This window comes from Schistocerca piceifrons, chromosome 7, assembly GCF_021461385.2.
Source record: "Schistocerca piceifrons isolate TAMUIC-IGC-003096 chromosome 7, iqSchPice1.1, whole genome shotgun sequence".
NCBI classification, from domain to species: domain Eukaryota; kingdom Metazoa; phylum Arthropoda; class Insecta; order Orthoptera; family Acrididae; genus Schistocerca; species Schistocerca piceifrons.
Window position 1 is genome coordinate 173,585,389 of NC_060144.1, and position 20,885 is coordinate 173,606,273.

The 20,885-nt window shown below is 44.0% G+C and overlaps 1 protein-coding gene across 1 annotated transcript in view; it reads left to right on the forward strand.

Annotated features, from left to right (window-relative positions):
* Nucleotides 1-20,885, forward strand: part of LOC124804846 (lipase 3-like) — a 212,029-nt gene that overhangs the window by 96,549 nt on the left and 94,595 nt on the right. The window contains exon 3 of the mRNA XM_047265197.1: nt 18,224-18,338. Within this exon, the coding sequence (XP_047121153.1) occupies nt 18,224-18,338 (115 nt within the window). The remainder of the gene's footprint in view (nt 1-18,223; nt 18,339-20,885) is intronic.

Below are 20,885 nucleotides of genomic sequence, written 5' to 3' on the forward strand. Positions count from 1 at the left end.
AAAATTCACAGTTAAAGTATGATAAGGTTCGTTGATGACTACGGTCCACTGTGAAAGTGAGAAAGAGGTATAGAATACGTTAAATTGAATGAATTGTATAGTGGGAACAGAACATGGCCTGAAAGTAAACCAAGATGAAAATAAGAGGTGTAGCATAAACGAGATTATTGACCAAGTTTACCTAAGTACTGGGGACCACGTGGCAGAAAAAGTAAAGGAATTGTGATTTTTTGAATGCAAATTACTCGTGTCAAGCGAAGCAAGGATATAAAAAGCAGACGAGCACAATTAAAGAGGGCATTCCTCGCAAAGAAAGACCTGCTACTATCAAACATTGGCCTTAATTTGAAAAAGAAATTTCTGAGAAGGTTGGAGCACAACTTTGCGTGGAAGTGAATTATCGACTGGGGAAAACCAGGAGAATCGAAGCGTTTGAAATTTGGTGTTAAATGTTGATTCTCAAGAAAGAAATAGAAAGTTATATGTGTACGGTGTCTGTTCCTTCGGAGATATCCGAAAGAACAGACACCATAAACAAATAATTATGGCGATCACAAGCCAAGGATCATTTCTGTGCATACACTCGAACTCATGCGGGAAAGGCCTTGCCAAGAGCATTGATGTATTGAGATTAATTGGCGGGGAGCACTACTTTCGCAGTGTGTCGAGTAAGTTGAGAATGTGGGTCTGCTGGGGAGCATGCTCGAGATAAGTCCGCGCAGCCGCGCTAATTCCTGTGTCCTCGGTGGTTTATGGGACGCCGGCACGGTTTTGAGTTAATGGATCATTGATGAAGTTGAACAAGCGTCATGGGACGTCCACCGCGAGCAAACAGAACGAACAATAACGAACAAAATTAAATCAACAAAAAAGTGGGTTGTTGGAGCGCCTGCCTAGGAAGCAGGAGATCACAGGTTCGGATCCCAGTCGGGCACACATTTTCAACTCTCTCCGTTGATTTCTATCAACGTTTCATGCACAGCTGAATTCACTGAAATTTCAAATAGAAACTTCTTCATGTAATCGGCGGAATTGCCCTTCGATGCAAGCTTACTTCTTGGTGCTGCCTCTTAACGTATTTTTTATCCCTGCAACGTTAATAGTCATTCAACAAAACGATACCGTTAGCTTTTTGTAGCCGTTCATCAGGCAAGTGCGCTACTCCCTATCTAATAATTCTACACCTGATTTCCTTGTAGTAAAAACGTTGCAGCAAAGTCTAGACTTGTTCAATCAAAAAAGTTGGGCTCTTTATCTTCTCATAAAGTGATACGCCATTTCCTTCCTCCGAAAAGAATAGGTCTATGAAATGGGATGTGGAAGATGTGAAGGATGCGTGGACAACGTTGCACTGTGCTTTTGGTCTTATTATTATTTGTGGAAGAGGAAGGATTAAATTGGACGAAATAAAGTTCTGTTCTCACAACACGAACCCCACTCCACCTATTATTTTACCTAACTAATTCAGTCAGCACAAGCTCCAAGTAACATGATGCACTGACATTGTCGGTGATTTTACCTCGAAACTCTCCCTCTGTCCGTGTTTGCACACAAAAACAACAATATGGGATTGTGGATTCGCTTTTATGCAAAATACTTTTGTCATTATTTGCCTGGAAATAAATAAATAATAAAAGTGTTTCGCATCAAGGTGGACCCACAATCCCATATTGTTGTTATTGTCAGTGACTTTTCATGTATTACGCCAGTAGGCAAGACCTATTTACAAATTGCAATAAGTTTTTCTGTAGTGCAAGGAGTGCCAGTCTGGTTATTTAATTTCCTAGCTTAATAAAATTCTCCCATCTTACCTGTTCAGCAATACATTAACAGCTTCTCAAAAACTCCACAGGGAGATTTCTTTACAGTTCCCACAGATCCATTCCATTCCGACACTCTCTTCAAGTCATCGCATCGCATCGAATTGTTTAGTAGGCTTCGGCGTTTCTTCCATATCACCACATTATCGAAACTAACGTCAAACCCGAAGTTTTCTTACCACTAAATGATCAAAAGTATCCGGACATCTATTAGTGGAAATTAATATGGAGTGTGTCCACCTTCGCCTTTATGATAGTTTGAAATTCATGTTAGATGCTAAGCTATGGATCGAAGTCAACGTTTTAACTCAGAGGTGTTCCTCTGGGCTCAGTTTGGGACTCTGGGCAGGCTACTCCATTTCAGGAATGTTGTTAACCACAGACCATTGCCTCATATGTTGTTCTATGACCGGACTGATTGTGTAAGCATTGTCATGCTTACACAAACAGTCATCGTCACCGAACTGTTTCTCTTTTGTACGCAGCACACGATGCTGTAAAATGCGTTACCGAACGAGGTGGCGCAGTGGTTACCATACTGGACTCGCATTCGGGAGGACGACGGCTCAAACCCGCGTCCGGCTAACCTGATTTAGGTTTTGTGTGATTTCCATAGATCGCTCCAGGCAAATGCGAGGATGGTTCCTTTGAAAGGGCACGGCCGATTTCCAGGCCCCATCCTTCCCTAATCCGAACTTCTGCTCCATCTCTAGTGACCTTATCGTCGATGGGACGTTAAACACTAATCTCCTCCTCCTGTAAAATATGTTCATATCCTTGTATCATTCCGCATTTATAGTTTTCTTAGGCGCAATAAGGTAACCGCCTCTTAACCACGATTAGGTCCTCGGTTCCGTAACAGCACCTCCTCTGTACTTCGCTGTTGGCACTACATATGACGACACGTAAAGTTCTCGAGGCAGTCACCAAGCTCAAACCCTTCCACCGAGTTGCCACAGAGCCACTCGAAACCTGATTTAGGTTTTGTGTGATTTCCATAGATCGCTCCAGGCAAATGCGAGGATGGTTCCTTTGAAAGGGCACGGCCGATTTCCAGGCCCCATCCTTCCCTAATCCGAACTTCTGCTCCATCTCTAGTGACCTTATCGTCGATGGGACGTTAAACACTAATCTCCTCCTCCTGTAAAATATGTTCATATCCTTGTATCATTCCGCATTTATAGTTTTCTTAGGCGCAATAAGGTAACCGCCTCTTAACCACGATTAGGTCCTCGGTTCCGTAACAGCACCTCCTCTGTACTTCGCTGTTGGCACTACATATGACGACACGTAAAGTTCTCGAGGCAGTCACCAAGCTCAAACCCTTCCACCGAGTTGCCACAGAGCCACTCGAAATCACATGTTTTCAGTCATCTACTGTCCAGTGGCGTCGCTTTGCACACCACCTCAGGCGTCGCTCGCCATCGACTACACAAATGGTTTGCTCGACCATTGTACCCAATTATTTTCAACTCCCAGCGCACGATCAATGTGCTAGCTAGACTGGTAGAGCTTTGAAACTCACGAGAGATTTTTCCCCTCATTTTAAGCGATTTTTTTTTTAAATCACTTTCCGCATTGCTCGACGGCCCCAGTTCATCAGTACACGAGGTGGGCCTAGCCTTGATTTAGCTGCGGTTGTTCCCTCGCGTTTCCGCTTCGCAAACGGATCACCAACAGTCGACTTGGACGGCTTTAGGAGGAGAGATGACGTCGATGACTAACCCACATTCGAAGTCACTGAGCTCTCCTCGCTCAGCCAATCTGCTGTCAGCGCTTCTCCACTGAAAACGCAATACTTCCTGCCTCGTGTTATAGGGTGACATCTAGTTGTCAATTCCGAATTACATATGGGTACTCGGACAGTTTTGGCCAGTGTACATACTGCCCTCCATTGTCCATCAGTAAAGACATAAGAACGTTGCAACTCACTGTAAGACACCATACATTCGATCTAGTGCCCACGTGTAAGGAAAGAATGATGTCCACCTGTGGTAGTATTCCAAAGCCGTTGATGCCATGTAATTCCCGACATATTCGGTCTTTAAAAAGCACCATTATGAAGAGGAAATAATTGTGGTGGTGCGAATGGGAACCATGTACGATGTTAATTTCAAGATGTGACGCACAAAATGCCGTGCCATTTATGGGAAGAACCGTATTGGATTAACACGACAAAAAAAGGGCCGATCAAAGCCCTGCGCTGAGAGCGATTTTCGCACAGTTTGTTTGCAGATGGGGAGAGATTCACTCGGTTGCTTTGCAAACAGCACTTCAGTCTGTGACGTTATTTTAGCCATTGCAGAAAAAGCACAGCACCGGTCAGATACCTGGTTTTCGTTGTTGTTGGCAATGTCACTGTGATCGTTCCGGCACACCCACATCACGAATTTCATTAAGGGAGAAGGACCACGATTCTTTCCAAAAGTTGAAAAAACACTTACTGTTATGCTTTGGCATTCAGTTTGGAATTATGACACTCGATATTGGAAAATATGAGGACTTTTCAGTTTCTCCCTAGAGTCTAGTAAATATGAGAGGCTAATCGGAAAGCAAACTTCCGCTTCCACGAAGTCTTGGAAGAAGTGAGCAGGATAACGACACTGTCTCTACCCTGATTTAGCAAGTACACTATGTATCAAAAGTATCCGGACACCCCCAAAAAATATGTTTTTCATATTAGGTGCATTTTGCTGATACCTACTGCCAGGTACTCCATATCAGTGACCTCAGTAGTCACTACACATCGTGAGAGAGCACAATAGGGTGCTCCACGGAACTCAGACTTCGAACGTGCTCAAGTGATTGGGTGTCACTGCTGTTATACGTCTGTACGTGAGATTTCAACACTCCTAATCATCCCCAAGTCCACTGTTTCCGATGCGATAGTGAAGTGGAAACGTGGACTCACACAGCACAAAAGCATACATGCAGACCTTGTCTGTTGACTTACAGAGACCACCGAAAAAATGGTTCAAATGGCTCTAAGCACTATGGGACTTAACATTTGAGGTCATCAGTCCCCTAGACTTAGAACTACCTAAACCTAACTAACCTAAGGACATGGCACACATCCATGCCCGAGGCAGGATTCGAACCTACGACCGTAGCAGCCGCGTGGTTCCGGACTGAAGCGCCTAGAGACCAATGACAGTTGAAGAGCGTCGTAATGTGTAATAGGCAGACATCTATCCAGACCATCACACAGGAATTCCAAAATGCATTAGGATCCACTGCAAGTACTATGATAGTTAGGCGGGAGGTGAGTAAACTGGGATTTCATGGTCGAGCGGCTGCTCATAAGCTACACATAACGCCGGTAAATGCCAAACGACGCCTCACTTTGAGTAACGAACGTAAACATTGGATGATTGAAAAGTGGAAAAACGTAGTGTGGAGTGACGAATGACGGTACACAATGTAGCGATCCGATGGCAGGGTGTGGGTATGACGAATGCGCGGTGAACGTCATCTGCCAGCGTGTGTAGTGCCAACAGTAAAGTTCGAAGGCGGTGGTGTTAGGGTGTGGTCGCGTTTTTCATCGAGGGGGCTTGCACCCCTTGTTGTATTGCGCGGCACGATCACAGCACAGGCCTACATTGATGTTCTAAGCACCTTCTTCCTTTCCACTGTTGAATAACAATTCGGGGATGGCGATTGCATCTTTCAACACGATCAAGCACCTGACCATAATGCAAGGCCTGTGGCGGAGTGATTACACGACAATATCATCCCTCTAATGGACTGGCCTGCACAAATCCTGACCTGAATCCAATAGAACACCTCTAGGATGTTTCGGAATGCCGTGCCAGGCCTCACCGACCGACCTCGATACCTCTCCTCAGTGCAGCACTCCGTGAAGAATGGGCTGCTATTCCTCAAGAAACCTTCCAGCACCTAACTGAACGTATACCTGCGAGAGTGGAAGCTGTCATCAAGACTAAGGGTGGGCCAACACCATATTGAATTCCAGCATTACCAATGGAGGGTGCCACGAACTTTTAAGCCATTTTCAGCTAGGTGTCATACTTTTGATCACATAGTGTATGTAAGTGCTCATGGGGCCTCCTGCTGTGGAAAAAGTAAAACATTGGCTACAACAAAGAGAAAGACCCGCATACTACATCACAGCAAAATTAGTGGGGAACATTTTCAGCTCTTCACATCGTATTAGCATTTAGGGGTAATACTTAAAAGCGATATGACCCGCACGGCTGTGCGGGTTGAAGTGGCACTTCTGGGACGGGGAAGTGCGCTGGCCCAGGATCAAATCCGCAAGGCGGATTAACGACAGGGAAATAACGTTATTGTGAAACACAACTAGCACTTTATTCTCACGAAGTAATGAATGATAGCAGAGAGAATCTCATACTGATTCCATGTATCTATATTTCCAAAAAAGTTTGCCTCACAAGCGCCTTCTAATCAAACTGTCGGGAAGATCACAGTTCTTAGTATCTGACGGAAAGACGTCGAGTAAAACTGAGCGGATATCTAGCATTGACTAATGAAGCATTATAGGCGACTCGGAAGAGCAGTTGAACGGAATGGATAGTGTCTTGAAAGGAGAGTATAAGATGAACATCAACATGAACAAAACGAGGATAATGGAATAGAATTAGATCAGGTGATGCTGAGGGAACTAGATTAGAAAATCAGACATTTAAAGTAGTAGATGAGTTTTGCTATCCGGGAAGCAAAACAATTGATGATGGTCGAAGTAGGGAGGATATAAAATGCAGACTGACAGTGGCAAGAAAAGCGTTGCTGAAGAAGAGAAATTTGTTAACATCGGGTATAGATTTAAGTGTCAGGAAGCCCTTTCTGAAAGTGTTTGTATGGCGTGTAACCATATAGGGAAGTGAAACATGGACGATGATGATAAATAGTTTAGACAAGAAGAGAATAGAAGCTTTTGAAATGTGGTGCTACAGAAGAATGTTGAAGATTAGTTGGGTAGATCACGTAACTAACCAGGAAATACTGAACAGAATTGGGGAGAAATAAACTTGTGGCACAACCTGACTAGGACACATTATCAGTCATCAAGGAATCACGAATTTAGTACTGGAGGGAAGTGTGTGTGTGGGGGGGGGGGGGGGGAGGTAAAATCGTAGAGGAAGACCAAGCGATGAATACAGGAATACAGTAAGCAGATTCGGAGCGATGTAGGTTGCAGCAGTTAGATATGAAGAAAAAAATGGTTCAAATGGCTCTGAGCACTATGGGACTTAACATCTGTGGTCATCAGTCCCCTAGAACTTAAAACTACTTAAACCTAACTAACCTAAGGACATCACACACATCCATGCCCGAGGCAAGATTCGAACCTGCGACCGTAGCAATCGCGCAGTTCCGGACTGAGCACCTAGAACCGCTAGACCACCGCGGCCGGCAGATATGAAGAGGCTTGCACAGGATACAGTACCATGAACAGCTACATCAAAGCAGTATTTGAACTGAAGACCACAACAACAGGCGTTTCTAATCTATATAAATGATTTACGAGACAATCTCAGCAGCAATCTTAGACTGTTTGTGGATGAAGTTGTCATTTACTGTCTACTAAAGTTATCAGAAAATCATAACAAACTGCAAAATGATTTATAGAAGATTCCTGTATGGTGCAAAAAGTGGGAATTGACCCTAATTAATGAAAAGTGTGAGGTTCTCCACTTAATGACTAAAAGGAATCAGCTAAATTTCGGTTACATGATAAATCACAAAAATCTAAATGCTGTCAGTTCAGCTAAATTCCTAGGAATATAAATTACGAACAACTTAAGCTGGAACAATCACATTGACAATATTGTGGGAAGGGAAACCAATGACTGCGTCTTATTGGGAACACTTTGAATATGCAACAGATCTACTGAAGTGACTGCCTACACTAGACTTGTCCGTCCTCTTCTGGGGTCCTGCTGCGCGGTGTGAGATCTGCATCAGATAGGACTGGCGGAGGACATCGAAGAAATTCAAAGAAAGGCAGCTTGTTTTGTATTATCGCGAAGTAGAGGAGAGAGTGCTACGGATATGATACGAGGATTGGGATGGAAATCATTAAAACAAAGGCGTTTTTCGTTGAGGGAGGATCTCCTCACGAAATTTCATTCACCAACTTTCTCCTCCGAATGCTCAATATTTTGTTGGCACCTAGGGAGCTATGATCATTCTAATAAAATTAGAGAAATGAGAGCTGGCACTGAAAGTTTTAAGTGTGCGTTTTATCTGCGCAGTTTTCTAGAGTGCAACCATAGACAAACAGAATGAAAGTGGTTCTATGAACCCTGTGCCAGGCACCTAAGTGTGAACTGCAGAGTAGTCATATTAGTGTAGATGTAGATGACGGTGTGCCAGCGAGCGTGGATGTGGTTTTAGGAATTTTCCCACATCCCAACTGGTTGAGTACCGAGCTGGTATCCGAGTCCCGCCTCAGTTACAAGATTCTCCATTTTGGAAACTTTCGCTCACTTTTATATGAATAACAAACAGGAAGACAGTCGGAGTACACACATCCGTCCCGGGTTGTAACAGGGTTGCGACAGGCAGGGCCTCTGACCACCCACTAGATTAACCATGCCAGGTCCCTTCATAGCCGTAGCACAAAGGCACAAGACGGAATACTGAGAAGCGATATGAAACTGAACTTCAGTATTAGGGAAGCAGAAAGTGTCTTAGATTTGATGGTATGGTTCTGGGAGAGTACAGTGCATCTGTAAAGAAAACCACATACACGGACGCTAGTGCGAGTTATAAAGTATTGTTCCGGTGTTGGGAGTCATTCTCGAGTAGGCTCGACAAGAGATATCGAAGAAACTGAAAGACGCGCTGCTAAGTAGGTGTAGGACTGTAGCCTATATGAGATTGCAACATGTTGTGACTTGGCAAGACAGCCAAGCCACTATGAGATAGCCGAAAGGCACGCGTTTCTACATCTACATCTACATTGATACTCCGCAAGCCACCCAACGGTGTGTGGCGGAGGGCACTTTACGTGCCACTGTCATTACCTCCCTTTCCTGTTCCAGTCGCGTATGGTTCGCGGGAAGAACGACTGTCTGAAAGCCTCCGTGCGCGCTCTAATCTCTCTAATTTTACATTCGTGATCTCCTCGGGAAGTATAAGTAGGGGGAAGCAATATATTCGATACCTCATCCAGAAACGCACCCTCTCGAAACCTGGCGAGCAAGCTACTCCGCGATGCAGAGCGCCTCTCTTGCAGAGTCTGCCACTTGAGTTTATTAAACATCTCCGTAACGCTATCACGGTTACCAAATAACCCAGTGACGAAACGCGCCGCTCTTCTTTGGATCTTCTCTATCTCCTCCGTCAACCCGACCTGGTACGGATCCCACACTGATGAGCAATACTCAAGTATAGGTCGAACGAGTGTTTTGTAAGCCACCTCCTTTGTTGATGGACTACATTTTCTAAGCACTCTCCCAATGAATCTCAACCTGGTACCCGCCTTACCAACAATTAGTTTTATATGATCATTCCACTTCAAATCGTTCCGTACGCATACTCCCAGATATTTTACAGAAGTAACTGCTACCAGTGTTTGTTCCGCTATCATATAATCATACAATAAAGGATCCTTCTTTCTATGTATTCGCAATACATTACATTTGTCTATGTTAAGGGTCAGTTGCCACTCCCTGCACCAAGTGCCTATCCGCTGCAGATCTTCCTGTATTTCGCTACAATTTTCTAATGCAGCAACTTCTCTGTATACTACAGCATCATCCGCGAAAAGCCGCATGGAACTTCCGACACTATCTACTAAGTCATTTATATATATTGTGAAAAGCAATGGTCCCATAACACTCCCCTGTGGCACGCCAGAGGTTACTTTAACGTCTGTAGACGTCTCTCCATTGATAACAACATGCTGTGTTCTGTTTGCTAAAAACTCTTCAATCCAGCCACACAGCTGGTCTGATATTCCGTAGGCTCTTACTTTGTTTATCAGGCGACAGTGCGGAACTGTATCGAACGCCTTCCGGAAGTCAAGAAAAATAGCATCTACCTGGGAGCCTGTATCTAATATTTTCTGGGTCTCATGAACAAATAAGGCGAGTTGGGTCTCACACGATCGCTGTTTCCGGAATCCATGTTGATTCCTACATAGTAGATTCTGGGTTTCCAGAAATGACATGATACGCGAGCAAAAAACACGCAGGCTGGCGTGAGGTCTGGAACAGTTAAGGGAGTTGAGTCTAGTAAAAAAAGTACGTAGCTTCTGGAATACTTAACTTTAATCCATAATTGGTGAACATCGGTCTGACGGTACATGCATCACAAGATAAATAGCAAACAATAATGGCGCCTTGCTAGGTCGTAGCAAATGACGTAGCTGAAGGCTATGCTAACTATCGTCTCAGCAAATGAGAACGTAATTCGTCAGTGAACCATCGCTAGCAAAGTCGGCTGTACAACTGGGGCGAGTGCTAGGAAGTCTCTAGACCTGCCGTGTGGCGGCGCTCGGTCTGCAATCACTGACAGTGGCGACACGCGGCTCCGACGTATACTAACGGACCGCGGCCGATTTAAAGGCTACCACCTAGCAAGTGTGGTGTCTGGCGGTGACACCACACAACAGAAATGTTCGGTGGCTTTAAACGGGAATCCTTGGAAGAAAGGTGTTGCGAATCTCTGTTGGGTAAATTGAGAGGTGTATTAGAATAACACAGCGCTACCATTATGCTGTCACCAATGCACACTGGTGTGACGGAAGTCATGGGATGGCGATCTGGCACATATACAATGGCGGTATTACCGACTACAAAAGATATAAAAGGGCGGTGCGTTGGTGGAGCTGTCGATTGCACTCAGGTGAATCATGCGAAAACTTTTCCGACCTCTTTATGGCCGCTCGAAGGGAATTAACAGATTTTGAACGCGGAACAGTACTTGGAGCTAGACGCCTGGATCACTACATTTCGGAAATCATTAAGGAATTAAATACCCCGTCATTCACAGTGTCAAGAATGTCCCGAGAATACCAAATTTCGGGAATTACCTCTCATCACGGAAAACGCAGTAGCCCAAGGCCTTCACCTAATTACCCAGATCGCCCGCCATGAATCAAATCGAACATTTATGTGACATAATGGAGAGGTCAGTTCGCGCATAAAATCCTGCTGCGGGTACACTTTCACAATTATGGACGGCTATAGACGCAGCGTGACTCATTATTTCTGCAGAGGACTTAAAACGGCTTGTTGAGTGCACGCGACGGCGAGTTGCTGCACGACGTCCGACACGATATGAGGTGTCCCGTGACTTTTGCCACCTCTGTGGATGTCTCGTGTAGGGATCGTGAGCGTAAGATAAGGGAGGGATTATGGCGCGTGTACAGGCATACAGACAGTCAGTCTTCCCTTGCTCTACACGTGAATAGAACAAAAACAAAAACAGATAATTTTGGTACAGTTGCTTATGTATATGTAGATGTAGTGGCCTCCAAAACCACCGTTGTGAGTGAAAATACCAGAAAATGTAAAATTCGTCCTGTAATTCGGTTATTAGTTACAAAATAAGTCTCAAATACGTTAGCAGTTATCGGCTAATTGTGATGTGTAAGGAGAGAATGTGACGAAAACGTTGTCCATAATGGTTTCTTTTGTTTTAGAGTGAAGGAAGAAACATCTATACTGACGACTAAAGTGAAGTAAAAAGCTGCCGAAAAAAATTTGTGAAAGGCGGCCCTTCTCGATATCTCTACTGTTTGATAACAGTCCGTAGATTTCCCTGTTTCACAAGAGATCGTGACGAAAATGTAAGGTTTACCAAGTTCGTTCTCTTTGAATTACAGAACCCCTTTTAGAGAACCGTGAATGTCGACGTAGGACCGGTTTCTAAGCTTTTTTTTCAGTGCGGTGGAAAGGCTTGTTAGACAGAATCTTTACCTGCGATGAACGGTATGGCTGTGTTAATAAGTAGACAAAACAACATTCAACCGTGTGGGTTCATACTGCCACACCAAGCAAACCAATAAAAGCTCTGCAAACTTTGCAAGCCATGAAGGTTGGCTGGTGGTTTTAGGGACGCTAATTGAATATTGTATGTAGGACATAGTACGAAATACGGTTATGAAGGCCACTGGGGACGTTACGAAATGTGAGATGAGCTGTCAAAAGTGAATGTGACGGCCGCTTCACTACCGGTACTTCACTTTTTGCACGACAACGCTACACCTCAACTCTGACCAGAATCACAGAACCTTTGCGGCAGTTCAAATTATAGTTTCTGAACATGCACCCTATGGCTCACACTGGGCTCAAAGTTGTGTCTCCATCTTCATATTCATCAGAAACTGACTTCGCTGTCATCGCTTTGACTCCGACGAAGAGCCTGAAGGCGCTGTCAATGACTGGTTGAAATCAATGGAAGCAGAGTTAATGCAAAGTTAGGGGAGATCTGTCACTTTCTTAAAAGATATGAAAAATGGTTTGTAGAAAACTAATTAACTGGTGTAGAATTAAGCTCTTCCAGTAAGTGCTCTCTAACTATTCCAGTATTTTATATACGAAGACCACAGTCGAATCTGGAGAAGTGTGAACTACATAACTACGTACACTTTATGAATGAAATGAAAAGAAAGGCAAAATGATTTCCATCCCCCCCCCTCTGACCCCCCCACTCCACATTAAACCTCTGTGAGACTTGTTTTTCGGTTATCATGTCTGGACCTCTAGAAGCGGAAGTGACTCCAGTAAATACGCGGAATTTTCAGTTGTGTTACGCACTAAATGGATTCAGAATTTCACTTACATAACTTCATCGTTTCGCAGTTCCAGGCTTGGATAAATTAGATCTCTCTGGATAAATCGAATGTTTGGTTCGTATACAACCTCGGAAATCCTATGTGTTTGCGTGTTCCTACAGGTCTGACAAACACACGTGTGGTAATTGTATTTCTGCACAGCGCAATAGAACTAAAGGACATGCAGTAAAATATAGAAAATTAAGTAAAGAAACGTTAATGAAAATCAATACAATAATGTATGGAAATTGAGTAAAGTAAACGTAATTATTAGCACTCATTGTCAAACTCAAATAACAGTCATTTCGCTGTTTTGAGCGTATAAAATTTCCGTTCGCGTTCGGTGTCCTTAGCACAATTTTTTTTTTACTTTAGATATTTATTTATCCATATTGTTTGTCGCAAAAGTTTACCATTTATTTATGGATAACCTTGAATAGTAGCAGCTCCGGTCAAAGAAAACCATCATAACGACCAGTAGAGCGGTGTGCTGACCACACGCCCCTCCTATCCGCATCCTCAGCTGAGGATGATGCGGCGGTCGGATGGTCCCGAACGGCCACCTGTGGCCTGAAGACGGAGTGGCTTTTTTTTGCTCACTTCGACTTACGAACATGATTCCTCCGTCACTTTTATATTGCAAACTTACAACATTCATACCATTAACTTACGAGATATCACCAGTTACAACGCTGTCTCATTCCTATTTGAAATTAACCTCCCCTTCATAAATACTTCGTCATTTTTTCTTGCATTGAAGGCTACAGCGTACTTCATACCTTCTTATTTTATAAGGGGCGGTCGAATGAAAGGGACAGTTGACAAAAGTAAACTGTTTATTACTTCAAAATCGGTCGCCCTAACTGTTAATACATTTATCCCGCTGACGGTCAATGCCTTCATGAAAAAACGACGGCTGTCTGTTTGCTTCAGTCGAAGAGGTGCACCCCTGGATACAATTATGATTCCGTAGACAACCGCAAACATTTCTCCATAAAGGCGTTGACCGTCTTTTCTCACAATGGTATAAACAACAGGTACGTTGATTACTTTGGAAAATTGAGCGGTTTACTTACTTTTTCTTTCTGTGTCGTTTTCATTTGACTGCCCTTTATAACTGCAGATGTGCCCAACGGAAGTTTGTTAGGACTATTTGACTGTCCATTATAGATACAAGACTTTTAACAACGTACAGAATGTCTCAATTCAAAAATAGAATAACTTTGAACTATCTCTACGCATCGGCTAGTTTGTAGATTTCTTTTTTCATCGTCTTCATCATCATCATTCTCTCTCTCTCTCTCTCTCTCTCTCTCTCTTTCTTTCTTTCTCTGAAATTTTGTACCAGAGGATGGAATCTTGCTCTTTGAATATCTTCATTATCTTTTTTTCAGTCCGCTGCTTCAGGTTTCCATAGCTTTTGGTTTGCAGTATCGTTATGATATTCACGCCTTCCGTTGTGACACGTGAAATAATCTGAACAGAATTGCTCTGTATGGTCTTCTGGTAAGCGGCGAGGACCACAGTCGGCATACACCTTCGACGAGTGGAGGCCGAGTGTGTAAGCACTACCAACAGAGACGTTCAGTTGTGCAGCAAAGCGGTTGCTTGTGATCCATCGATAACCTCTAATGAGTGTCCGCACGTTCCAACATTAGAGGAGTCACAGATGTGTGCAGCTAGCTGGCACATGGGAGATCAGACAGGTCTGCTCGACCTTGTTGCGTTGATAACAGACACCTCGCCCAAAGACTCACCGTTCTTTTGTTCAGTGTCAAGTCTCTTTAGACTTTCTTCATGTGCCTATGAATATCTGATATGTTCCGGTTTTCTGCCAAAAGAAACTCAATGGCAGCTCTCTGCTTGGAACGCATCTCTCCTACAGACGCCATTTTCAAGGCTACGTGCAGCGCCGCAACCCGTCGGAACTTCTTGAATCTATAGGGGCTGAAGAGTGAATATTCGACGATATCCTACAACAAACTCTACATTTTTTCAACCAAAATTGGCAGAGGAAAAAATGTGTTTCATTACTTATTGTACGTCTTTCGTACTCTCTCCCCTCCTGTCGTAATATTTTCATTCTCGTCGTATACTATGCCTTCTTTTGTCGTCTGCCGCCACCACGAGTGCCTCTCTCGCATCCAAAGGGAGGGGGTGAGAGCTCGTTAGCTTTTATACATTGCGAATCATACCATGGCTTACGACTCTGTATCCGTCGTCGTCGCCAGAAAGGTGGAGGAGGAGGGGGGATGGGGGGGGGGGGGGGGAGGCCCGCTGTATTTGCAACACTCCAATCATGGTCTGGTGTAGGCTATACCCTCTTGTCCCTTTTCCGTTTTGCACTATTCTCTCCTGTACTAAACTTGATCTCTACATCGAGTGGTGGGGAGAAATTTTCGGTACAATCTAAACACGCCAATGATTCTCTATCCATTTAGTTTCTTCAACATCTCCTGGAAACTCTCCTATGAATCAGACAAACTCGTGCCCATTCGTGCTGCCCTTCTTTAAATACTTTCAATAGGCCTGTCGTCTGTTAGTTCTGTTTTGTATGGGCCCCACACATTTGAATAATGTTATAAGATGGGACGCACAAGTGTTTTGTAAGCAGCTGTCGTTGTAAACTGGCTGCATCTTCCCAGTATCCTGCCAATGAACCGAAATTTGCCAATTACTTACGTACGACTGAGCTTAAGTGATAGTATCATTTTATATCCATGCAAACTGTTCCACCAAGGTATTTGTATGCATTGACTAATTCCAAATATGACTTATTGATTAGATGTAGAACATTATGTTCTTTCGTTTTGTGGAGCGCATAATATTACATTTATGACCGTCTAAAGCAAGTTACCAATCTTTGCACCATGTTAAAATATTATCAAGGTCTAACAATATTTTTGCAGCCTTTTTTGGATAAGTACTTCATTACAGAGAGCTTCATAAACTGTAAAAGTCTGATATTAATGTTAATATTGTCTGTAATGTCCCTAATATACAATATGAGCAGCAAAATGATCCCAATATGCTTCCACACGGCTTGTCTTGAGCTTACGGACGTTTACACCTCACGATGACTCTTCATACAAGATACCACGATACGTCCTCTCAAGCAAGAAAAACTCAATCCATAGTTTATTTAATACAGCATATACAATGAGGAGACAGAAGTCATGGATGCCTCCTAACATCGTGTTGGACCCCCTTTTGCCCAGAGTAGTGCAGCAATTCGACGTGGCATGGATTCAACAAGTCGCTTGAAGTCACCTGCAGAAATATAGCCTCTGTAGCAGTCCATAATTGCGAAAGTGTCACCCGTGCAGGATTTTGTGCACGAACTGACCTCTCGATTATATCCCGTAAATGTTCTATGGGATTCATGCCGGATGATCTGGGAAGCCATGTCATTCGATCGAACTTTCCATAACTTCAGACCAATCGCGAACAAATGTGGCCCATTGACATAGGACGTTGTCACCCATAAAAATACCATCCTTGTCTGAGAACATGATTTCCAGGAATGACCGAAAATGGTCTACAAGCATCTCAACATAACCATTTCCAGCCAGTGATCGGTTCAGTTCAACTAGAGGGGAGCCCACATCATTATGGAGTCACCACCATCTTTGCACAGTGTCTTGTGACAACTTGGATGCACGGCTTCTGGGATCTGCGCCACTCTCAAGCCTTATTATCAGATCTTCCCAAACGAAATCCGGACTCATCTGACCAGGCCACGGTTTTTCCTATCGTCTAGCACCCAACCGATATGGACACGATCCCAGGAGAGGTGCTGCAGACGATGTCGTGCTGTTAGCTAAGGCACTCACGTCGGTCGTCTGCTGCCATAGCCCATTAACGCCACATTTCGCCGCACTGTCCTAACGGATATGTTCGTCGTACGTACAACATTGATTTCTGAGGTTATTTCACGCAGTGTTGCTTGTCTGACAGCTCTGACAACTCTACGCTAACGCCGCTGCTCTCGGTCGTTAAGGCCGTCGGCCACTGCGTTATCCGTGGTGAGTGGCAGTGCCTGAAATTTGGTATTCTCGGCTCACTCTTGACACTGTGGCTCTCGAAATATTGAATTCCCTTATGGTTTACAGACTGGAATGTCCCTTGCGTCTAGCTCCAAGTACCATTCCGCGTTCAAAGTCAATTAATTCCTGTCGTAAGACCACAATAACGTCGGAAACCATTTCAAATGAATCACCTAAGTACAGTCCGCTCCTGGTAGCTCAGTGGTAGCCGGCACGGTAGCTCAGCGTGTTCGGTCAGAGGGTTAGCTACCCTCTGTAATAAAAAACTGACTCAACGGCTCAACACTGAACTTGAACGTGTGTCATGGGAAATCTGCACCGAACAAATGCAACGAACAAAATGAGAACAATAAATAAATAAATAAAAGTGGTTAGCGCGACAGAATGTCAATCCCAAGGGCCCGAGTTCGATTCCCGGCTGGGTCGGAGATTTTCTCCGCTGAGGGACTGGGTGTTGTGTTGTCCTAATCATCATCATTTCATCCCCATCGACGTACAAGTCGCCGAAGTGGCGTCTAATCGAAAGACTTGCACCCGGCAAACGGTCTACCGGACGGGAAGCCCTAGTCACACAACATTTACATTTTTTACCTAAGTACAATTGACACCTCCGCCAATGCACTGCCCTTTTATACTTTGTTTACGCGATACTGTCGCCGTCTGTACACATGGTGTCCATAAATTCCCGTTACAAACTTATAGGACTTGTAGAGGTGTGTGAGTACATAATACTTTGAACAGGAAGCCATGTCCGAAAACTTACTGTTGTGGGCTGACAAGACAGCCAGTCCACAGTGACGGGTAACCGAAAGGCACGCGCTTAAACTCACGCAGGATGGCGTGAGGTCTGAAACAGGATACGTAATGAATGCTATAAAGAAAAGTACGTAGCTTCTGGAATACTTAACTTTAATCCATCATTTGTATACAGCGTTCTTGATGATACAAGTGAGACTCTTTAGATATATGCAATATACTGTTAATGGCGCCTTGCTAGGTCGTAGCCATTGACTTAGCTGAAGGCTATGCTATCTATATTCTCGGCAAATGAGAGAGTCTCCGTCCGTGTAGTCGCTAGCAAAGTCGTCCGTACAACTGGGGCGAGTGCTAGTAAGTCTCTCGAGACCTGCCGTGTGGTGGCGCTCGGTCTGCGATCACTGACAGTGGCGACACGCGGGTCCGACATGTACTAATGGACCGCGGCCGATTTAAAGCTACCACCTAGCAAGTGTGGTGTCTGGCGGTGACACCACACTTACCGTTACCGTTATACGATGGTTCAGTGCAAATGTGTAACGCGTCCACTTCTGCTGGCGGACAAAATAGCACTGATGCAACGTAGATAAATGACATCCGGTGACTGACTGACGCAGTACACTTCATCCTTTCTATCCTATTGCATACCACGGCAAGCAACTCTGAGACTTTTCTCTATCACCATACTTTTCCAAATAGATCAGCGCTCTGTTTCGACAGACGTCACTCTCAACCAGCAGTTAAGTGCTTTCCTCTTTTTTCGCGCCGTCTGAGTACGTGCTCTTCCTCCATGAGATGGAGTGGTGCTACACTGCGCTTATCTGGTGTTGCAGCTTTCGTGCTGGCGGACGCTGGCTATGATGTGTGGCTGGGCAACGCCCGTGGCAACGTGTACTCCACCAACCACACGAGGCTGGACCCCAACAGCGAGGAGTTCTGGCAGTTCAGGTGAGTCCGACTCAACCCACATATGTAGCATTCCACCATAAGGAACATCATCCAAATAGCAGATTAGCTTGTATGGCAGTAAATGATGCACAGGACTTGTAAGTCAACTAGACAGGAAATGTGACCCTATCACCAATAACACCTGTCCAAACTTTGAAAGGAAATCTCCACTGATGTGCCATCTCAAAGGCACCGTTAGTGTTATAAGCCGAATCGTCTGTGTTGTGGATGATCATAACACCATTTCGGCTAAAGCATTGTTCGCTTGCAAATAACATTTACACGAGGAACTGTTGATCATTCTTATATTGTGTAAATGATCCATTGGTAGAAGACAGCCCGAGCTGCAAAGTCAGGCGCGGCCAGGTCTTGTATACTTTCTACATCATATGGGTACAGTCTCTCTCATGAAATTTCCGCCAGATGATGGAGGGCGAAAAGCATTCACCAGCAATTCTTCTGGTATTTGTGACCGGTATTGTGCTCACTTGTTGTAAAACACGGTCCTCCATTCGCGGTGTCTGCAGTTTTCTTGGTCTACCTCCGCGTTGCATGTTAAGCTTAAGTGAACAAGTCTCACGAGGCGCTGACGGGAGCTAGTGAACACACATTGCTGTCTGGCTGTCTGTCTCTGACAAGGGAACCTCCCCATCGCACCCCCCTCAGATTTAGTTATAAGTTGGCACAGTGGATAGGCTTTGAAAAACTGAACACAGATCAATTGAGAAAACAGGAAGTAGTTGTGTGGAACTGTGAAAAAATAAGCAAAATATACAAACTGAGTAGTTCATGGGAAGATGCATAACATCAAGGACACTAGGACCGCAGGAGCGCCGTGGTCTCGTGGTAACGTGAATAGCTGTGGAACGAAAGGTCCTTGGTTCAAATCTTCCATCGAGTGAAAAGTTTAATTTTTTATTTTCAGTTTATGTGACAAAATCTTATGTTTTCATCACTTTTTTGGGAGTGATTATCACATCCACAGGAAAACCTAAATCGGGCAAGGTAGAAGAATCTTTTTACCCATTCACCAAGTGTACAAGTTAGTTGGGTCGACAACATATTCCTGTCATGTGACGCACATGCCGTCACCAGTGTCGTATAGAATATATCAGATGTGTTTTCCTGTGGAGGAATCGGTTGCCCTATGACCTTGAGATCAAATCTTTTCGGTTCCCATTGGAGAGGCACGTCCTTTCGTCTACTAATCGCACGGTTTTGCGATGCGGTCGCAAAACACAGACACTAAACTTATTACAGTGAACAGAGACGTCAATGAACCAACGGACAGATAATAACTATGCAAAAATAAAGAAAGTAAAATTTTCACTCGAGGGAAGACTTGAACCAAGGACCTCTCGTTCTGCAGCTGCTCACGCTACCACGGTACCACGGCGCTCCTGAGCTCACATTTCCATGATGTTGCCTATGTCGCCCATGGACTACTCAGTTTTTATATATTGCTTATTTTTTCACAGTTCCACACAACTTCTTCCTGTTTTCTCAATTGATCTGTGTTCAGTTTATCAAGGCCTATCCACTGTGCCAACTTATAACTAAATCTGAGGGGGGTGCGATGGGGAGGTTCCCTTGTGAGGATGCTGCCTCTCGTACATTGCCATTAGCACGGCCGTACTTGAAACTGACGTCAGTCACTTCCTCATTTGAAAACCTGGGTGTTGCTACAGATGTGCATACTGCGTTAGACCTATGCTTATTAGGAATATTTGCTTCTTTCATTGTCCTCTACTATTTATAACAGAGAAAAATGTCTAAGTACAACAGCAATACTGACTAAAAAAATTACATTTAATTTCTATGAAAATGTGACAGTTATAAACATGTATTAAATAATTAAACAATAGACTAACTCTTTCATAATTAAAATCGAAGAAAATACACATTACATTTATTTTCTTAAAAAACATAAAAATTAACGGTATGTCTATAAACTAAATCTCTTATTTTATAAATGTTCGCATCACACCCTTCACCGTGGTACACCTGTTGCGGAACACTGTTCTAAGACATCATAGTAAGAGCGTATGAAGAACTGTATAAAATGAAAATGGAAATAGCATTAGAAGTTGGAATTGATGCCACACCTGGGCGATTGAACGAAGGAACATTTACGATAAATCGGCCTGGGCCATCCTTCAGCCAAAGCTCAGAAATTTGTGGAGCAAATCAAAAATTTATACCAATTGTAACTGAAATAACGTCAGTAAACTTCTTTGTCATTTTCCGGTCATATATCCGAATAACATACTTTCCAATTCTATTTGTGAAGGATGTGTTCATATGTTTGTGAATTCACAAGGGACCAAACTACTGAGGTCGTCGATCCCTAGACTGACATCCTACTTAAACTAACTTATGCTAAGAACAACATACACACACATCTATGCCCGAGGGAGGACTCGAACCTCCGGTGGGAGCGGTCGCGTAATCCGTGACATGGCGGCTCAAACCGCGCGACCACTCAGCGCGGTTCATGAAGAATGTTTCATGAATGTTTGGGCGTACTTTTTTGTTGTATCCCGTACA